General features: G+C 36.1%; 1 protein-coding gene across 1 annotated transcript in view; it reads right to left on the reverse strand.

Moving 5' to 3' along the window:
* Positions 1–3,044: 3,044 nt before the first annotated feature.
* Positions 3,045–18,839, reverse strand: part of LOC107598348 (proton-coupled amino acid transporter 1-like) — a 37,456-nt gene continuing 21,661 nt past the window's right edge. The window contains exon 7 of the mRNA XM_016289657.1: positions 3,045–4,196. Within this exon, the coding sequence (XP_016145143.1) occupies positions 3,928–4,196 (269 nt within the window). The 3' untranslated portion in view covers positions 3,045–3,927. The remainder of the gene's footprint in view (positions 4,197–18,839) is intronic.

The following is an 18,839-nucleotide window of genomic DNA, read 5'->3' on the forward strand; positions in this document are numbered from 1 at the left end:
CTTTTGTTGTTGTTTTGTAAAAAATGAGCAGCTGAAGATATTTGAGGCCCCAAACTACATAATAGACCATGGCCAAAACTTGACTTTAGCCCACACTGTATTTTTTCCTTATAAATAATAACAGTCGACCATAGCAATTTCCCTCTGATCTGTCTAAGTACAAAACACTCTTACTGCAATCTCTGACACAGTATTGCAGATGTCGGCTTTTACCACGCCAACCAATCAAAGGCTTTGCCATGATGCAACTTCAATGAGAGTGTTGTAGATTACAAATCAATATTCTCAGCTCATTCATTTAAGCAGACGTCATATTAGAGGAAAGGTAATAAAAGTGAAATGCATAAATAATCAAATCTATAATTCACACAAATTGTCTATAAAAGTCTGCAGAAAGCAAAGACAGGTTACCACAGCTATGCTGATATTCAGTGATGAAATTTCTCAACGAATTTTCCCTCACAATAAGTTATATTCTGTTGGCAGTGCTAGATAGATAACTGGCAAATTATAATCCGTTACGGATTCCAAATTACATGACAAAAACTGTCGTTTGTAACGTAATCCATTACATTTCACATTTTAAGTAATATAATCAGACTACTTTTGGATTACTTTTAGATTACTTTTTAAACTCGTTTACCATGCTGATTTAAATAGGATAAATGTGTACCATATTGATATATAAATACAAAGAGAAAGAACATATATTTAATTCGTTGTTGTTAACAACATGAAGTGCATTAGACATTACATTATATCGAGGTTTCCCAGACTGGGGTTTGTGAATTTAATAAAAAAGTAAATAATTAACCAAATCATAAAAACATGAAATTAACGGTCAACTGTTGTGTAGCCTTTCTGTGTTTTGTAGATCAACCTGACCAGCAGTGTTGGTGAGTAACTAGTTACATGTAACAGCGTTACATAATTTAATTACAAAATAAACGTAACTGTAGTCTTTTACAATTACTGAGAAAAATGTAATTAAATTACAGTTATGAAAATGTTAATGATTACGAAGGGGGTTACATCTGAATACTTCTTGTATGAATATTTACTATTTCTTGTTATGATTTTAAATCTGTATTCAATCTCAAGAGTTGAGTAACCAAATGTAATCAGTTACATTAACAAAGTACCGTATTGGCCGAATATAAGACGACCCTGATTATAAGACGACCCCCCTTTTTCCAGATGTACCTTTTGGAAAAAGGCTTTTTAAAAACCAAATCTTGTTTTTTCTCAGTAAAACACATTTTGTCTTCAAATATTTTCATATTGCATATTTTTCCTATTTTAATTTTTGTTTTGAAAGTATGGTAAAAACTGGTAAAATGTATCAACAATCACATTTAAAAAATACACACTTTTTGATATACCATTAAAAAAACAAACAAAAAAAACAGGTAGCCCATCTGAATTAGGACATTTAGGCTATCCATCTAATAGTAGCCTACCAAAATCTTATTAACAGTAGAAGTTAAATCTTACTGTAGTCTTCAAATCTGGGTACTGTCTTACATTTTAAAATCACAAAGAGCGTCTGGTCCCATCAGGCTAACGTGACAGTCACGACTCATGCAGCTGTAAGCTTTTCTTTTTCTTTTATTTTTACTCGCGATCTTTACAACACGCATTACATTACGTATTTCATGGCACACTCGTTTTATGCGTATTTGGAGCCACCTATTGTGGGTGTATTATTGACATGTCAAAGTCTAGGGCCTGAATATAAGACGACCGCGTTTTTTCAGATGTATTTCCAAGAAAAAAACATCGTCTTATATTCGGGTCAATACGGTAATTGAAAGTTACACTACTTATTACATGCTAAATAGGGTAACATGTAATCTGTAACCTACATTTCCAAAGTAACCTTTTCCCAACACTGACACAAAGATCAGTCACTAGTCAGCAATGTCCACAAAACTGGAAGACTTTCTGAATGCATATAAGCTGTAGACTATTTTTGAAATGTAAATTTAAATTTGAAAAATCAATAAATTATGAATAACTCTTTGCTATTGTGTTACTATGTAATCAATAAAATAGTAACTGTAGTCTGATTACGATTATTTTAAAATGAAATATAATCTAATTAAAGGCATTTTTTAACGAATCTGATCATGATGTATGTCACAGACAAGCACCTCTACCTAATCAGCCACCAATGAGAACCAGAGGAATGACTGCATGTGTTCAATTCATCTGAGCTTTTCACAGATACAAACCTGGTTTGACTTTCCTTTCTGTCTTTATAAACAGGCAAACCAAGCACTACCTTTACAAAGTGTTGCCCTCTCAAAAATGTCTAAAACTAATGCGACTAGAGCCACTTTTAACCAAGCTAAATCTTTCCAAGTACCATTGCAGCATGCATACTGTTGGTTGGAAAACACCGTCTTGCAACAAAAAGACACAGTGAGAAAAATGACACCTGAGGAAGAGGCAGTAACATCAAGACATCGGTTCTTTAATTCAAACACAGAGCACATAGCAGCTCTCAAGGCCTGCTGTTTTACATGAACTAGAAAGACACAATGACGCAACTCAACAGGTGGACCTTGAAACTCTCATGTTGATGATCAACCAATAAATGGACTAGTAATATGCTTCTCATATTTAATCTGTTTTAAAGTATTAAAGGTATGTTCATTTTCAACAAGGCGAGCATGAATAAATGACCTACAGCATATGTACAATAAGGCAAAAATCCATGAAATCACAAAATCAAAACAAGTAACACTGCAATTACAAAAAAATTACCGTAAATTATATATTAAAAAAACCTCCAGTCAATAACTTTGGCACTGCCAACAATATATATATATATATTTTTTTTTATATAGCAATTTCATACAACTAAAAAAAAAAAAATTAAAGTACCTCAGTAAAAAGTGTGTTTAACACAACAGTACAACTGTTTACAAGTGTGTTTAACACAACAGTTACAAGTTACTCAACATGCATACAGTTAAAACACACTTCTGTTGGTTTGCCTGAACTTGAAGTGTTTTGTGTGCTAAACATCATGAGATCTGGAGCCTGTTTTAAAACAATTATATACTGCACATCTGGAATGAAATCTGGCCATATGTAGATACTGACAAAAAACTACAGCTGGTAGATGAAAAAAAAAAAAAATCAAGTTATATCAATAGTTATATCATCTCTACAAGATGACTCACTGACGGCACCTGTTGAATATAAAAGACTGTTTGATGTGTGAGACGGCACAAATAAAATAAACCAATAAAACATTACTTAAAAATATAAATCAATGAAAAAAACTAGAACAGCAGACACAGTGCAGATTGGTTGAGAGGGAGAGGTACTGGGTATTGTGTAATTGTGCAAACGTGTGTACTTTGACTGGATTTCCACATATTTACAATCAAGTCTAGGTTGAGTCTGTGTGTAATATGCAGAAGCAAATAACTCGCCTTTTGTCTTGAAAACAAGAGTCCTAATAAAATAAAAACACAGTTACAAACAGAAATTACAGTTCATGTCACTTCTTTCCAATTGCAACTACTCAGAATGAGTAAACAACACATGTGAACCTGTTAATTCTAAATGAATGTGAAAGGAATCTGTTTGTGGCATTCAAACACTGTAAACAAGACATTAAAATGAGCAATATAGATATTATTCCATTAATATTCACCTTAAAATTGGGATAAAAGGCTGTTTGACCCGAAAGATTTAGTAAAAATGAGTTCTTTGAAGCCAAAGTAACTTGGGAACTCGATATGAAGAGACTTCAGTGCTACAAAAACCGAAGGACGAAAACACAAAGAATCTACGGACGTTCAGAAAGAAGAATCCCAAGCGGAATTGAGCAGAAATCAAAGGAGCATGTAGTGAGTAAATGATTCAGTGGGTCTGCACGGCCTACATTTAATCTGTCGCTCCGTCAGCGTTTCACAGCAGCTGCAGGTGTGTGCCGTTGTGTCTGCTGCTGTTCCGTGCCACAATCTCCTGGATGGAGATGTACGTCCCCGCCACAAAGCCCACAAAGCCAATGAGACTGATGCCGATGTCCTTGACCATCACCCAGAGCCTCATGTCTTCATTATGGAAGGTGACGATCTGAAGCAGGGGAGGGATGATGAGGGCCAGAGCGCTGCTGCTCACGGAGCCCACCAGAGAGATGACCAGGTCAAGCTCCGGGATCAATATGGCCAGAGCACCTGCGGTGAGACAGCAGAGGAACATCACGTTAAACTGCACGACCACTTCCGGCTGCTGTGCTCTTCATGGTGTTTGCACTGTACCATGTTGAAGATGGTTGTAAGAGTGCATATTTTATCCCTAACATGTTTTGCAGTGAGCATCCCGTGATAGTATAGACTTTCCATTATATATAAATATACTTAAATGTATTTGAAATACATTTATTTCATGCTAAGTATACTACAAATACATTTACATATTGTACTTAATTAAATACCCTGCAATTGTACTTTTAGTATACTAAACTGGTATAAGTCTGCTAAAGTGGAACAACTATGTAATTTTTATACTTAATGCACTTTAATTGTGCAGAAGTAGTGCTGAAGTCCAATTAAAGATATTATACATAGTATATCTGATTGTGCTAAAGTGGAACTATTGCAAGTATACTTGAGGTAAATATTTAAATATTTTGCATTTAAAGACCAATATTATTAAAAGATCATACAATCCTCATCAAAAGTGACATTAAAACACATTTTAGACTTACTATTAAGAAATGTGCATTGTGCACAAGTAGTACGCCAAATAAAGTCTAATTATAATTTTGGTCCTATATGTACTTGCATCAAAAAACAAGTACAGTGTACTTATTGTGTTCATATTGTATTGCAAAACACTTTTGCTGCTATTGAGGTGGGTTACGGGTAAGGTTAGGGACAGGTTTGGTGGTCTGGGTAGGTTAAGGTGTCAGGGATGGGTCAACAGTGTAATTATAAATGTAATTAAAGAAATTAATTACATGCAGGTATTTTTAAAATATAAGTACAATGTAAAAACATGTATGTACACAATAAGTACATTGTACCAAATTATTAATTTAAATATAAGTAAGCTACATAGTAGTTAAGGCCACTTAATATAAAGTGGGATCATAATTTTTATATCAGAAAGTCTTCTGTCATCTGTCAGTAAATATGTTAATAGATTTGAACTATACTTGGTATGAAATAAATATATTAATTTTTTACTAGGGGAGTCGGTGTGTATTTCAGGCTTGTTTATAATTCCTGTATTAAAATTCAATATGTCAATAGGGTGAGAAAAATCAACTTAATTCAAAGGGAAAACGAGGTTAGTTTTCTTGCCCCACTGGCAGATATTTTTTCTTGTTTAATGCAAAAACTAATAATTTTTTTTTTTATTATTTAGAAAACAAGACTTTATATCTCAAGCCATTTTGCTTGTCAAGTAAATTTATCTTGATTTAAGAATGCTTAGATATTTTAAATGGAAAATAGGACAAAAATATTTTTTTTCTTAATGGTTATTATTGCCATTCTGTTTCATGCATTTACTTGAAAGTAAACTTTTGTAACTTATGTTTCTTGTAGCCCGTCACAAGAAAGAAATAATAAAAACTAGGGCTGCACCCTAATAGCTGACTACATGTTAGTTGAAAAAAGTCGACCATATCTGAATTAGTCGGTTGGTTGCAGAAAAAAACAGGAAGTAGCGAAGTCACACAGTCTGTGACAGAAAACTCTTGAACACGGCTGATGTATATTTATTTATTCATTTTTATGCAATGTATCCTATAGACCTAATGTAGCTCCGCCCCTTTTCAGCACTGTGCTTGTTGTCTTCTGTATTCCGTATTTCCACAGCGTGAAGGTAAGGTTGTACCAATTTATGACTGAACCACTCGTTTTAAAATCTTCCCGGTCTGACATTTATGACATCCGCTTCGAACATTACAATGCACATGATAACTTTCATTAACTATACAAGAAATAAATCCACTTCACCAGCTAATTACTCTTCAGTAGTGATGCTATAGAGCTACTGAAAACCAAACAAACAGAAATTCAAAGAAAAAATTGGTTACACTTTATTGTAAGGTGTCCTTGCTACAGTGTAATTATACATTTAAGCACTGTTACTGTGTTACGTGCATGTAATTATGCATAATTAATTGTTATTATAATAGTAAGTACATGTACGTAACATGTAACAGGGACACCTTAAAATAAAGTGTTACCAAAAAAATTCTAAAAATGGCTGCACACTTGTTTCTCAGACGCATAAGGTCTGTGTATAGGCCTAATAATACAGTAATTATTAAAAACTGTTTGAAGCAGAAATATTTTAAAACCTATTTTGCATTTTAAGCAATCAAATCCTTCTAAATATCTCCTTGCATCCCTTCATAAAGGAAAACAACATTATCTGATACATTTTCACTGCACCTCTAAAGTTCCGTAATGTGCTCTTTGGGGAAAAAAGTAAGCGTCAAGCCATGGAGAGGGAAAATGTAAAAAGCCAGAAGCCAATCGTAATGCTGATGAGTGCATTTCATGTTGAGTAGAGGACAGTGGCCATGCGGCGCGCTGCTTTGGGAATGAGTTATCTTGATCTGTCACTAAGGGGATTGAAGTGGGCATGGAAAGGCACTGTTCTCCACCAAACAAGCCTCCGCTGAGGTCCTCCACTGCACGGCGGGAATACACCGCAGCTTTTAAATCTTCAAGCGTTCACATGGCAAATTCCTGTCTGTCCACATGAACACACACATTCGAGCGCACACCCACTTCCTGTCACTTATTATTATTTTGTAGGGGTTATCGGCTGTTCACTTTCTTCTCATTTGACACACAAGTCTTTTTGAAGCAGGATATCTGGCAGATCGACAATGAAAGGCTCATCTTTTGAACGCCACGCCACAACCCACGCTCTCTCGAAAACTTAGGCGAGGGAAACCAAACCGAACTGGACTGCATGCTTTTGTCTTCTTTGGGCTTAAAATTTGAACAAATTACAAATTTGAAGCCCAAAGAAGACAAATAGTCCAAAGGGGTTGAGATGTAGGTCACTTTGAAGATTTGAGCGGAAAACACCAAGCAGACTACAAAGCAGACACCGGTGACAGATTCCCCTCGGGGACCGAGAGCAGAACAAGGCTTTAAAAGCTATTGCAAAATAAATTCACATTAAGGACATGTGCTGGATCAATTGATGGATTCTACTAAGCGCAGCTCTTCCAGCAAACTAAATTGTACAGGCGTCTATGAGTCCTCGGCCGTTGACTCATTTGTGGCTTACTGTGATGATGGAGGGCATGAATTTGCAGAAAGATTAGACACACATTACATTGACTGTATGGGTCAATGACATGGTGCTATTCAGAAACAAATGCAGTTTAAGCATACACAATTACAATGACTTGAATAAACCTCTACTATTATAAGCAAGTTTTTAATTTCTGAATTGTTATTAAGGGAATATAGTCAAATAATTCAGAGTTTTGATATCATAAAGAAAAAGAAAAAAAACCCTCATTGTAATAGTAACTCATGTAACTTAATTATGCCAAACTTTTCCATAATTGTTTAGCAGAATCTTTTATGATTATTCACTTTAAAAAAAAGAATACAAAAATGCTTCACTGCTTTACTGATATTTGAGAAACGTTTGTCTGCTCAAATAAAAGTCATGTGGTGCAACCAACCAGAAAACCAATGTGTCAAGGTCAAAAGGTGTCCTGAAATATTTCATAACATGGCCAGGTTAGTTGAGGTTGTCAAATATCATGTGGTACAACTCCCCAAAACGCATGATATTTATGAATCGATAATTATTTGATATTTGTTTTAAAAATATGTAGACTCACAATAATTCAATGTGTAAGAAAAACATGTTATTAAGTTTTACTTGATGGTTCCACCACATGAAATTTTGAGTCATTAAATTGAAAACTTTTCATGAGAATGGTATAAAAGTTTTCAAAACCATCATAAATATAAAAAAACATGTTTTAAAGGGGTGGTTGATTGTGATTTCACTTTTTTAAAAGGTAGTTAGTGTGTAATGTTGCTGTTTGAACAAACAATATCTGCAAAGGTGCGGCGCTGAAAGTTCAATGCAAACGGAGATATCGTCTTTTAAAATTCTGGCAGTTTAATGCCTACAAAAACGGCTGGTAGGGACTACAATGAGTCACTTCCCGGGTTTGTGACATCACAAACCCTGATAAACCCCGCCTCCGGGAACACGCAAGAAGGGGGCGAGGCCATGCTGCGCTGCTTTAGAGAAGAGGAAGAGAAAACTAGGGGTGCACGTAAAATCTATTCATATATGAATCGCGATTCTATCTTCTAACGATTCTAATGGATTCACAAGTTTCAAAATCAATGTTCTAAAGCAGCGGTTCTTAATACTGTTCCTTGCTTCCCCTGCTCAGCACACGCTCTGCATCTCTCTTTCTCTCTCTCTCTCTCGCTCATTCAGCTCAGCTCCGACAATTAACTGTTCCAATTATACACTTATTTTCACATAGCTATGAGAAGCGCTAAACATGGACGCGTGTGCGGTTGCTGTACTGTATTAAACCTTTAATCAGCTTTAAATAAAACCGTATATTAAAAGCTAACAGAAGCAGTAGCATTTGCAAATAACAGCATATCTAAAAGTATGAGACAACAACAATCAAAAAACATACCATTAAGAGCCGTGCTTGCACAGGTTCTGCACGATCCTCTTCAATAATATCCTCTGCTTCTCAGTCGGGCTCAAACTGATAAGCGATATTAACGACGCCATTGTTTACAATACAACCGGAGCAATGCAGCTGAGGTGAGGGGCGGGACGTTTAGACACGCAGTAGGCGGTTTAGCCAATCACAACATACTGGGCTAGCTAACCAATCAGAGCCCATCACGTATTTCTGAGGGCGGGGCTTCATAAAAACAGGAAATGATCAGCGTGTTTATGTGAGAAGGGACAGAGCGGTGTAGAATAAAGGTAAATAAAACCTAAATAAAAAAAAAAAACGGTCAACCACCTCTTTAAAATGAGTTTTACTTTAGACTTTTAAAAAATATTGTTACTATTTGTCATTGCAGACTCTCAATTGTGTCATTTATCAATGCCAATTGGCTTTAGCAATCTTGAGAAAATGTATCTGACGAGGTTTGAGCTCCTCTGATATCTTGTCTATATTAGTTTGCAGTTGTTATCATTTGGCCTGAAAGATTTCACAGAGCACGTTTTAGACAACAGCTGGAGCTCTAGCACCACATCCTCACGTCTCTGCTCAGTGTTTAGTAATTCATGTCCTTTCCCAAATTTCAGAGATCAAGGCCAGCGCTGTATCGCAGACAGCTGCCATCTGTTTCTCTGTACTCAACCGGCCACATCCACAGTCCTGTAACATTGGCGTCACATCCTAAACAGACCGTCCTTTACGAAATACACTGCTGTTCAAAAGTTTGGGGTCAATAAGATTTTCATGTTTTTTAAAGAAGCCTCTTATGCTCATCAAGGCTGCATTTATTTTATACAAATACAGAAAAATGTAATATGGTGAAATATTATTGCAATTTAAAATAACAATTTTCTATTTCAATGTACTTTAAAATTAAAAATGTAATCCTGTGATGCAAAGCCGAATTTCCAGCATCATTACTCCAGTCTTCAATATAGATGATAATAAAGATTGACAGTAAAGACTTTGTTAGAAAAGATTTCTATTTTGAATAAATGCTGTTCTTTTTCATTATTTATTCATTAATGAATCTTGAAAAAAAGCATCACAGGTTCCAAAATATTATTAAGCAGCAAAAACTTTCCAACATTGATATGAAAATCATCATATTACGATGTTTCCGAAAGTGAATTTTTCTGATCAAATAAATATTTCGGATCAAATAAATGCATGTTGATGAGCATAAGAGACTTTAAAAACATTACAAATCTTACTGATCACAAACTTTTGAACATCAGTCAGGGTTCATACACATTTTTACCAATACATTTCCATGACTTTTGAGACAATATTCATGACCTAAATGTTCCATTATTTTACAATAAGAATAAAAATCTGTTCAAATTATCATAGCATATGTTAACTAAAATTAATGACTATTAATGCTACTCATTTGCTTTCTTGTTTTAGTAATAAGTACAAGATCGTGCTGGCGACTCCATGTCCTGCAAAGTGGATACGCTCCTAATAGCACACATTTATCTAGGTTAACCATTTAAACTAACATTGTTTTTTTAAAGCATTTTATATAGGCCTATAGATTTTATTTTAGTCAAGTGGTGATTTGAGAAGGCTAAATTTATCAAGCATAGGCTATGATTAACTCACTGTCTGCCACTGGCCGCTTGGTCGTTACTTAAACAAAAACATGTCTAAATTAACGTAAAGAAACGAAAATATATATAACCACTTTTGCCATTAAAAACGAAACTGAACTATTTTAATGGCTACAACAGCAGCTGTGTAATTGGGGAGGAGAGAAAGAGGGGGGAAAAAAAATAAAAATACAAAAAGACACGGGCTCCAGTCGGACTCGGCCAGTAATTCTGATAATCTGTCGGATAAGGGCATATGTTTGAGGCCCGTGCAGGGTTCTGCTGAGCTTATTTGGTAGCAAACGCAATACTCATATATGCACGAGCGCACTTTGGATGTGAGCACGCAAGTACAGAATGGCTTAAAAAGATGTGCAAATAAATAATAACATTTTCTGACAATGCAACAATGACCCGATTAGGCAAGTGACTATTCTGTCAACTGTCCCGAAATGCGAGTGAAAGTCTTGTATCGGTGTACACTGAAATGAGTGCAGAGAAAGATGATATTTGATCAGACAGACCCGTCCCTCACACTCATTAACTGGACGTCAGGCACATCCCCAGGTCCGAGCGAGTTCCCCTCATCCACTTCAGGACTCACCTCTGGCTCACCTTGACATGTCACTGAATCCCCGTCTGCAGTCAGCACATTTCTCCTCTTGGAAAGGAAAACGGCTATGCCTTGCCAATTGAAGGGCTTCCAGATTAATGAGGTCTGCCACTGTATTTAAGCTATTTTTATAAAGGCAGTTCTCGCACAGCAAGCATTTGATTTGCACGCACAGCAACTTTGACAACTGTGCTTTGAGGCAAATTGATTTATGTATAGAAGAATATGAGAGAAGCCCACTTTCATACCTTTAGAGAAACTCAAAAATGTCAAGCGAAAAAGGTGTCAAACTACAGAGGATATAAAAGCTGTTGGCATCGGACATCATTTCCCATTAATCATATTTAACCCCAGAGCACAGTATGAAATTCATTATCAGATCCAATGCATATCAAGCACATTTGCTATATGGTTTAAAATGGCATAAGCAGACGAGACTTTTACTTAATAAAAAGTGTAACCCGCCATAATGCTGTACTCAATGCAAGTCTATTCCTTCTGTTTTATAAGCTGAGTTGCTTATAAAATTAATAGCACACTTTTCCACAGCATACTGCATAATATTAGGTGACTCAATGTTTAAAAATAAAATGTACATGTTATTAGTAAAATAATATCAATTATGCTATTTAAATATTATTTGTTCATCTATTCATGTATCAAGCCCAGAATCAACGCTATTAGGATTTTTTTTACGTTCCTTAGGAATGAGCAATTGTAACATTTAATATATATATTTAAAAACCAACATTTATAACATTTTAAGGCCTAAACTGCAAAGTATTAGATTACTAATAATATAAATATGATTTACACTAAGTTTGGTAATAGTAAGATTTAAAAAATTTTTTTTTTAATGCTCACTCAGGCTGGTTTTCTTGATCAAAAATACTGTAAAAACTGTAATATTATGAAATGCAATTTAAAATAACTTTCCATATCTTTCAGCATCATCACTGTAGTCTTCAGCATCACATTATCCTTCAGAAATCATTCTAATATGATGATTTTCTGCTCAAGAAACATTCCTCATTAATATCAATGTTGTGCTGCTAATTTTTTTTTTTGGGGGGGGGGGGGGGGGGACAATATAAAGTTCACAATAACAGCAATAAATAAGAAAATAAATATGTACACGTTTTTACTGTCACTTTTGATCAACTCAATGCATTTAATAGAGGTATACATTTCTTTAAAAAATTATATTTAAAAATGTTAGCATTCATTAATAGAAATTTGCCATTTATTTATTCCAGAAAATGATCAAGTCTTAAAGCAACTTAATTTAAATGGACTTAAACATAACAAACACATTATAAGGTCTAGTTTTGGGTAGCTTTGCCATTTAATGTAAAAAATCTCTAGCATTAGTTAAAAACAGAATTGATTCACTTCAACATCATTATCAGGATGTCTCCACCCAGCCAAATATTTCCTTTATACTCATGACCACATTTAGAGGAGGCGATAAACAACCAACAGCCTGTCTGGAGATGATTAGCCTTGGTGGTAACATTACGAGATCCTTGGCTTTTTGTTGCAATTACAATGCAAACAACACTACAGGAGAGCAGAAAAGAGCTAAAAGCAGTCTCAAGGCAACAAATATTCAAGGCTATATACATGTTACATATTCTTAGTCTCTTAATTACCAAACGCAGTGAACCTCAGGGACGCATTTCACAGTTGTAAACACAGAAGACATACAGGCATATCTGCACTTCCCAGCACTCAGAGACAACAGCAGACCAAAGTCAGCTCTGGGTCAGAGCGAGGGAGTCCACATTAAGGCTTTCGCCTTTGACAACACTTCTTTTTCAAATATTCCCGGCTCTGATTAGCAGAACATTGGTTTGTTGAAGCTGGAAAATGGCCAGGCTAATTAGTTTATTTCAAGCTTTGAAAATGTCGGCGTATTCGGACCACACAAGCGAGATCATTTAATAACAATCCAATTTCATTGCCGCACAGGGCAAATCCCCTTCTGCCATGTGAAGATTTCTAGAGGCGGACTGTGATAAAACTACAGAGAGCGCAGACGCTGCGACAAATTACCCATTATTCCCTTGTGAACAATTCTTGACTGTCAGACAATGACTGTTTGAAATATAAATAGAGGCTCATCACGGATTCATTGCCTGTATTTGAGCAGTAATGAAGGTTTGCGTCAATGAAAAGTATCTTGAAACGCACTGCGAATCTCCATGGACAAAATATCCCAAAAATTTTTACTCCATTTATAAATATCTGTCGTCTGAAGATCACAAACAGTAGGCAGCTGTTGTTGGACGCAACACAGGCCTGCATCTCTTTAATGAAAGTTTGATGCTGGCGATGTGATCGATGCGTCCGGATGACTCACTGCTTATGCGTCACATCAGACGTCAGACTAACGTTTTAACATGTGCTCCTCAAAAACGTGAGCCAGCATTTATATAAATCGTGTTGTTCTATATTATGCATCAAAAGCAAATAAACCGTCGCCTATTACGTTATTACAGACTGGCTGCACAAAAAGATCATTCTAGTGTGAGGAAAATGTATGTCACGGCCTTTGCCCATTCTTGCAAAAATAAATAGAGAAATAAATACATGCATATTGTCAGTAACAAGTCCATTGAGATGTTCCCAATGAATCCTTTCAGTCCATTAAGAAGGCCTGTTGTCAGTGGCCATTATTCAAAATTAATAAGTTCATCTCAGACATATCAGTCACAGAGCAGCTATTTATTTCTCAGCAGCATTTCAAAATGAGCAACTATTAAACTGCCAGAAGCACATGGAATATGTCGTTTGGGATAAAAGAGCCTTCAAAGGTGGGATGAAACACAACATAACGCCTCATTACAATGTCTAGGACAGTTAGTGTCATAAACACAGTGGTATTAGCCATGAAAAATAGTGCGTTTCAGCCTCTCTTATGGCACTATGGTCAGAATGAGAGCAGATAATGAAGCAGAGACTATAATGTCATTATAAATTAAATTAGGAGTTGTATTTTAGCTATAAAATACTCCAGGTACACAATCATAGATCTGCATGTATAGTACCATCTCATCAATGCATATGTGAAAAAGCTGGGGAAAAAAAAATCAATAATTAGAATAAGTTCAGTGAATCTAAATATTTATCATCAACATAAGCCTCATATGCTCAGCAGCAAGCATTTGTGAGGACTAAAACTGATGCTCATGCATGTAATTTATTTAAAGGGGTCATATGATGTTGCTAAAAAGAACATTATTTTGTGTATTTGGTGTAATGAAATGTGTTTATGCAGTTTAAAGTTCAAAAAACACATTATTTTCCATACTGTACATTATTGTTTCTCCTCTACGCCCCGCCTTTCTGAAACGCGTCGATTTTTACAAAGTTCATCGGTCTGAAAAGCGAGGTGTGCTGTGATTGACCAGCTATCCAGTGCGTTGTGATTGGCCTAATTCCTCAAGCGTGTGACGGAAATGTTACGTCCCTTACCATACTGTGATGCCTGCGGCAACCACATGTGACGACCCCGGGCTGGACTCGGCCGATTAGCCGATCCGGCGATCCACAGCGCGAAGTTGAAGTATTCCCTCAGCGACCAGCACGGATCAGCTCCAGGCATGACGAAGCAGATATCGTCCTCTTTTGGAAGACCAAACAAAGTAGTTTCGCTTTCACGACGAAGCACACAGCGCCTTCACGACATGGCGGCGGCGGCAACAATACTACAGCGAGAATAAAAGTTACACCTTCTTTCTTTGCGTGCACATTTGGGCGGCGTTATGCAAATCTTCCCACATCGTGATGTAGACATGTGGGGGCGTGATAGAACGAGCCGTTTTAGGTAGGCGTGGTTGACTCTTAACTTTTATAAAGAATATCTCTTTGGATTTGAGACTTTAGTCTTTGCAACTTTACAGATCTTCTTTATGCACCAAGAGCTTGTAACACTCCAAAGAGAAAGGAACAATTGAAATCGCATCATATGATCCCTTTAAACAAGTTTCGGCAGATTTGTGGTTACCATGGCTACAAGAACCATGATTTTTTTGGTTTTATTCATACTAAAACTATAGTTAATATCTGTAAGGGAACGTGTAACCTATTACAGTTTTTTTTCAACTGCTTACACACAAAATCTTTACTTGTGACAATTTCTGAATCCTGACACTCCAATACCAAATCTGCAAAACCATACACTGATTCTCAGCCTTTGACTCAGTTTTCAATTTCATAAAACACACAGTTCTCTCTGTAACACACACACATCTAACAGGAATTAATATTACGGCAAATGTGTTTGCAAATGTTTGCTTTTGAGATGTGTTTGTGATATTTTGAATGCAGCTCTTCATTTTGCAAGAGATGTGAGGCATTTTGTATTTAGTGTGCAGTTCTTGGATTTGTGTGTAAAGTTTTGAAAAAAAGAGGCAAAGTTTTGGAAAGTTTGAAAGACGAATGTATGCTGGCTTGTCTTAAAGTCTTGCTTAAAAAACATAAACGTTTGGTCAGTTAGATGGACACTGATTCTCAGCCTTTGACTCAGTTTTCAATTTCATAACACAATTTTTGCAAAACACAACACACAAACACAACACACAATTCTCTATGTAACACACAAAAATCTAACAGGAAGTATCTTGATTTCCTTTTTTAAACACAACCAATCAAAATGCCACACTAATTCATCAGTGCCTCACACTAACTCCTCACAGGTGCTTTACTAAACACCAACCAATCATGGCTTTAGAATAGGCCTATAAATACACATCTACACATGGTTGATGCATTTCTTTTCTTTCGTACTGTGTAATACTGTATTCACAACCACAAATGCTTACAGTAAAAAAAAAAGAAGTTTGGTTTCAATCTTGCTGTCGTGTTTACCGTGAATTTTTCAACATCTCTCTGCCAATTACTTTTATTTAATTTAATATACATATATATATGTTCATGTTTATATTTTTATTTATGTATATGTTAATATAAATGTAGAACGAACAGTTTTTTTTTGAGCAACTGGGATGCTCAACTGCGTACTAAAACGGGCTAATTCATCTGGTAAAGCAGATTTAGTTAGTATTCTCACATTTTAATCTGAATTACTGCTACTTTAATGAACAGTGAAAAAGCCTCGACTCAAGAGGCTGTGTGGTTTTATGGTTCACACATCCAACAAGAGCACTGCAGAGAAATCCTCAGAGCTATTGAAATCAAGCTACGAGTACTTTCAAACTGACTTATAAACTCTCATGTTCTTTTCCCTAAATTCCCAAATCAGAAAACTGTCCTCAAACAAATGAAGCCACATGAAATTTAAATATGCACAGCCCTGTGATTCCCTGCCTTTAATTAATTAACATTCCACCTTTTCCAATTGTTGCAAGGCTCTCTGAAATACTAGATTCTGATTGGAGAGTTGCTGTATTCTATGGGCAAATATTTTTGTATAACATCTAAACTTTATAATTAATAGTTTTTTCATGATTAAAAAAAAAAAAACCACCAAACAGATTTTTCATGTATATTATTTATTCGGTAACACTTTAGTTTAGGGTCCAATTCTCACGATTAACTAGTTGCTTATTAGCATGCATATTACTAGCATATTGGCTGTGTATTAGTACTTATAAAACACATATTAATGCCTTATTTTTAGGTCCCTTAATCATTAACTTTATAACTACTTCACAACTTTAACTATTAATAAGCAGTAAATTAGGAGTTTGAGGCAAAAGTCATAGTTAATATTTAGTTACTTGTGAGAATTAGTCCCTAAACTGACCATTCATTCATTTGCCATAAGGCTGCACGTTCAGTTGAACTAAAACTGAAATTACGATACGGCTTAGTGTAATTATCAAATGGCAAAGGCTGCGATTTAATTAAACAAATATTTGTGCTGTGTGTTTCAGAGTGACGCGTGGGACTGTGTTCTTACACGTGAGAGGCTCATTATCCACTTGTGTTCAGCTCACAATAAATACTGCTTCACACGAGTTTGTGTTGTTTTAACACGCATCTGGGAATGCAACATGCGCCAACCATCTTCACATCCTTGCAATGAGAACAGCTTAATATCAACAAAAGACAAACTTTAGTGGCTCCCAGCAGTTTTGACTCAAAATAAAAGTTTGATGGCTTTATGTCTGAAAATTAAGACAACCATAAATATTAATAGTGTAATTTTATAGTGAAAAACTGACTTTTTTCTATTTTACAGTGAAATATTACAACAGAAATATTTTTATTTAGTGTAAATTTAGTAATTGATATATTCCTTATTTAATAATAAAATAATCATCATTATTCGTATTCTTAAAATAGATTTTCCCTCCAAATCGTGTAGCCACGATAATAACCGTCTGACTGTACATTATCCCTCACTTACCAGGTGAAAAATGTTAAGTACAAATACAGTGGGTACGGAAAGTATTCAGACCCCCTTAAATTTTTCACTGTTATATTGCAGCCATTTGCTAAAATCATTTAGGTCAGATGTAAGGAAGGATAAGTGGGTCTCTATAAATGATTAAAGGTCAGATCGTCACGTGAGCGGAGAGCAAGGCATCACGCGAGTCCATAAAAGTAGTAGTTCTGAAGACATTCAGTCTTCACTGGATGGCATTTTCAGAGACCTTTGGAGCCGCATGGGTCAGGTGTCTCCTTTTGTTTCAGCAGGACCGAAGCAAGCAGGTTTGGAGCCTCCCTGGGGCTGTGAGAGGTCAGTTTCAGCAGCTCCTGAGGTAAAGCAGAGGAACACGGTGCAGTCAGAATGCCCTGGTGCTCATGTGTCAGCGTGCTGTCAACCATAGCACTGCACTCCCAGAAAAAGTACAGGACCAGAGGGGGCTCACGCACTGTCCATTCCACTTTCCATTAAGAGCACACACAGGCACGCTCGCACCCTTGGAAACAGTAATCCTGCTCTCGTCTTTGCCCAGCTTTGATGTGCTCGTCTGTGAAGCTGATTTCGAACAGGCACTCCACTGTGAGAACGGAAGGTTTATAGGAAGTATAAAATGCGTTAATTTCGCGTTTCTATGTGTCACACACCCACTTAATTCCTACGGCTTTCTTCAGGACAAATTCCGAATTGAACCATTGGGGAGCAAAGCAAACAGAGGAACTTTCTGCACTTAATTCATCTAAACATGATTCAGGCCGAGGGGATTCTTAAACAAATGAAAGACAGACCGCTTCCTCGCCTCAATAAATCAAAGCAAGACAATAGTGTGACACTTACAGAATTAAACAACTCAGAACGCTAAGCTCTAACCGTAATCCAATGACGTTGTTTGAATGCACAATGCCTTTAAACAGTATTAAAGACAGAAAGGATTTCGAACTCTGAAGTGCTGTGTTGCTGTGAATGAGTCATCATCCTGTATAGCATGATTTGCGCAGGATGCTTTTTTTCTGAGTACTGCAGATGGCATATGTATGAGGAGGAAATGTATGTCACAGTATGAATGGGGCATGTATTTTAACAGAGTAACTTGTATGTGCCTGCCACATGCATGCCAAGTGCTTGTAAGGACTAGACAGGAACGAAAATGCCACATCTCAAGTTGCATGTGCATGCATGCTGACATACAGTGGGGCAAATAAGTATTTGATACACTGCTGATTTTTCAAGTTTTCCCACTTACAAATAATGGAGAGATCTGTAATTTTCATCGTAAGTACACCTCAACTGTGAGAGACAGAATCAAAAAAAAAAAAATTTGTATACAAGAAGATTTTGTTTTTGTTCCTTTAAACATTTAGGGAACTTGTTTTTTGTAGGTTTATAGCATGTGACACACCAATTACACGCTGACAGTGTCATAATAGCTTTACACCAAAAAAAAAAAAAAAGGCATTTTATGAGGCAAATGAAAACACTGAGACATGGTCTCGTCTGAAGTTATAGATGCTCAAC

The sequence above is a fragment of the Sinocyclocheilus grahami genome, unplaced genomic scaffold (genome assembly GCF_001515645.1).
Source record: "Sinocyclocheilus grahami isolate Dianchi unplaced genomic scaffold, SAMN03320097.WGS_v1.1 scaffold250.1, whole genome shotgun sequence".
NCBI lineage: Eukaryota > Metazoa > Chordata > Actinopteri > Cypriniformes > Cyprinidae > Sinocyclocheilus > Sinocyclocheilus grahami.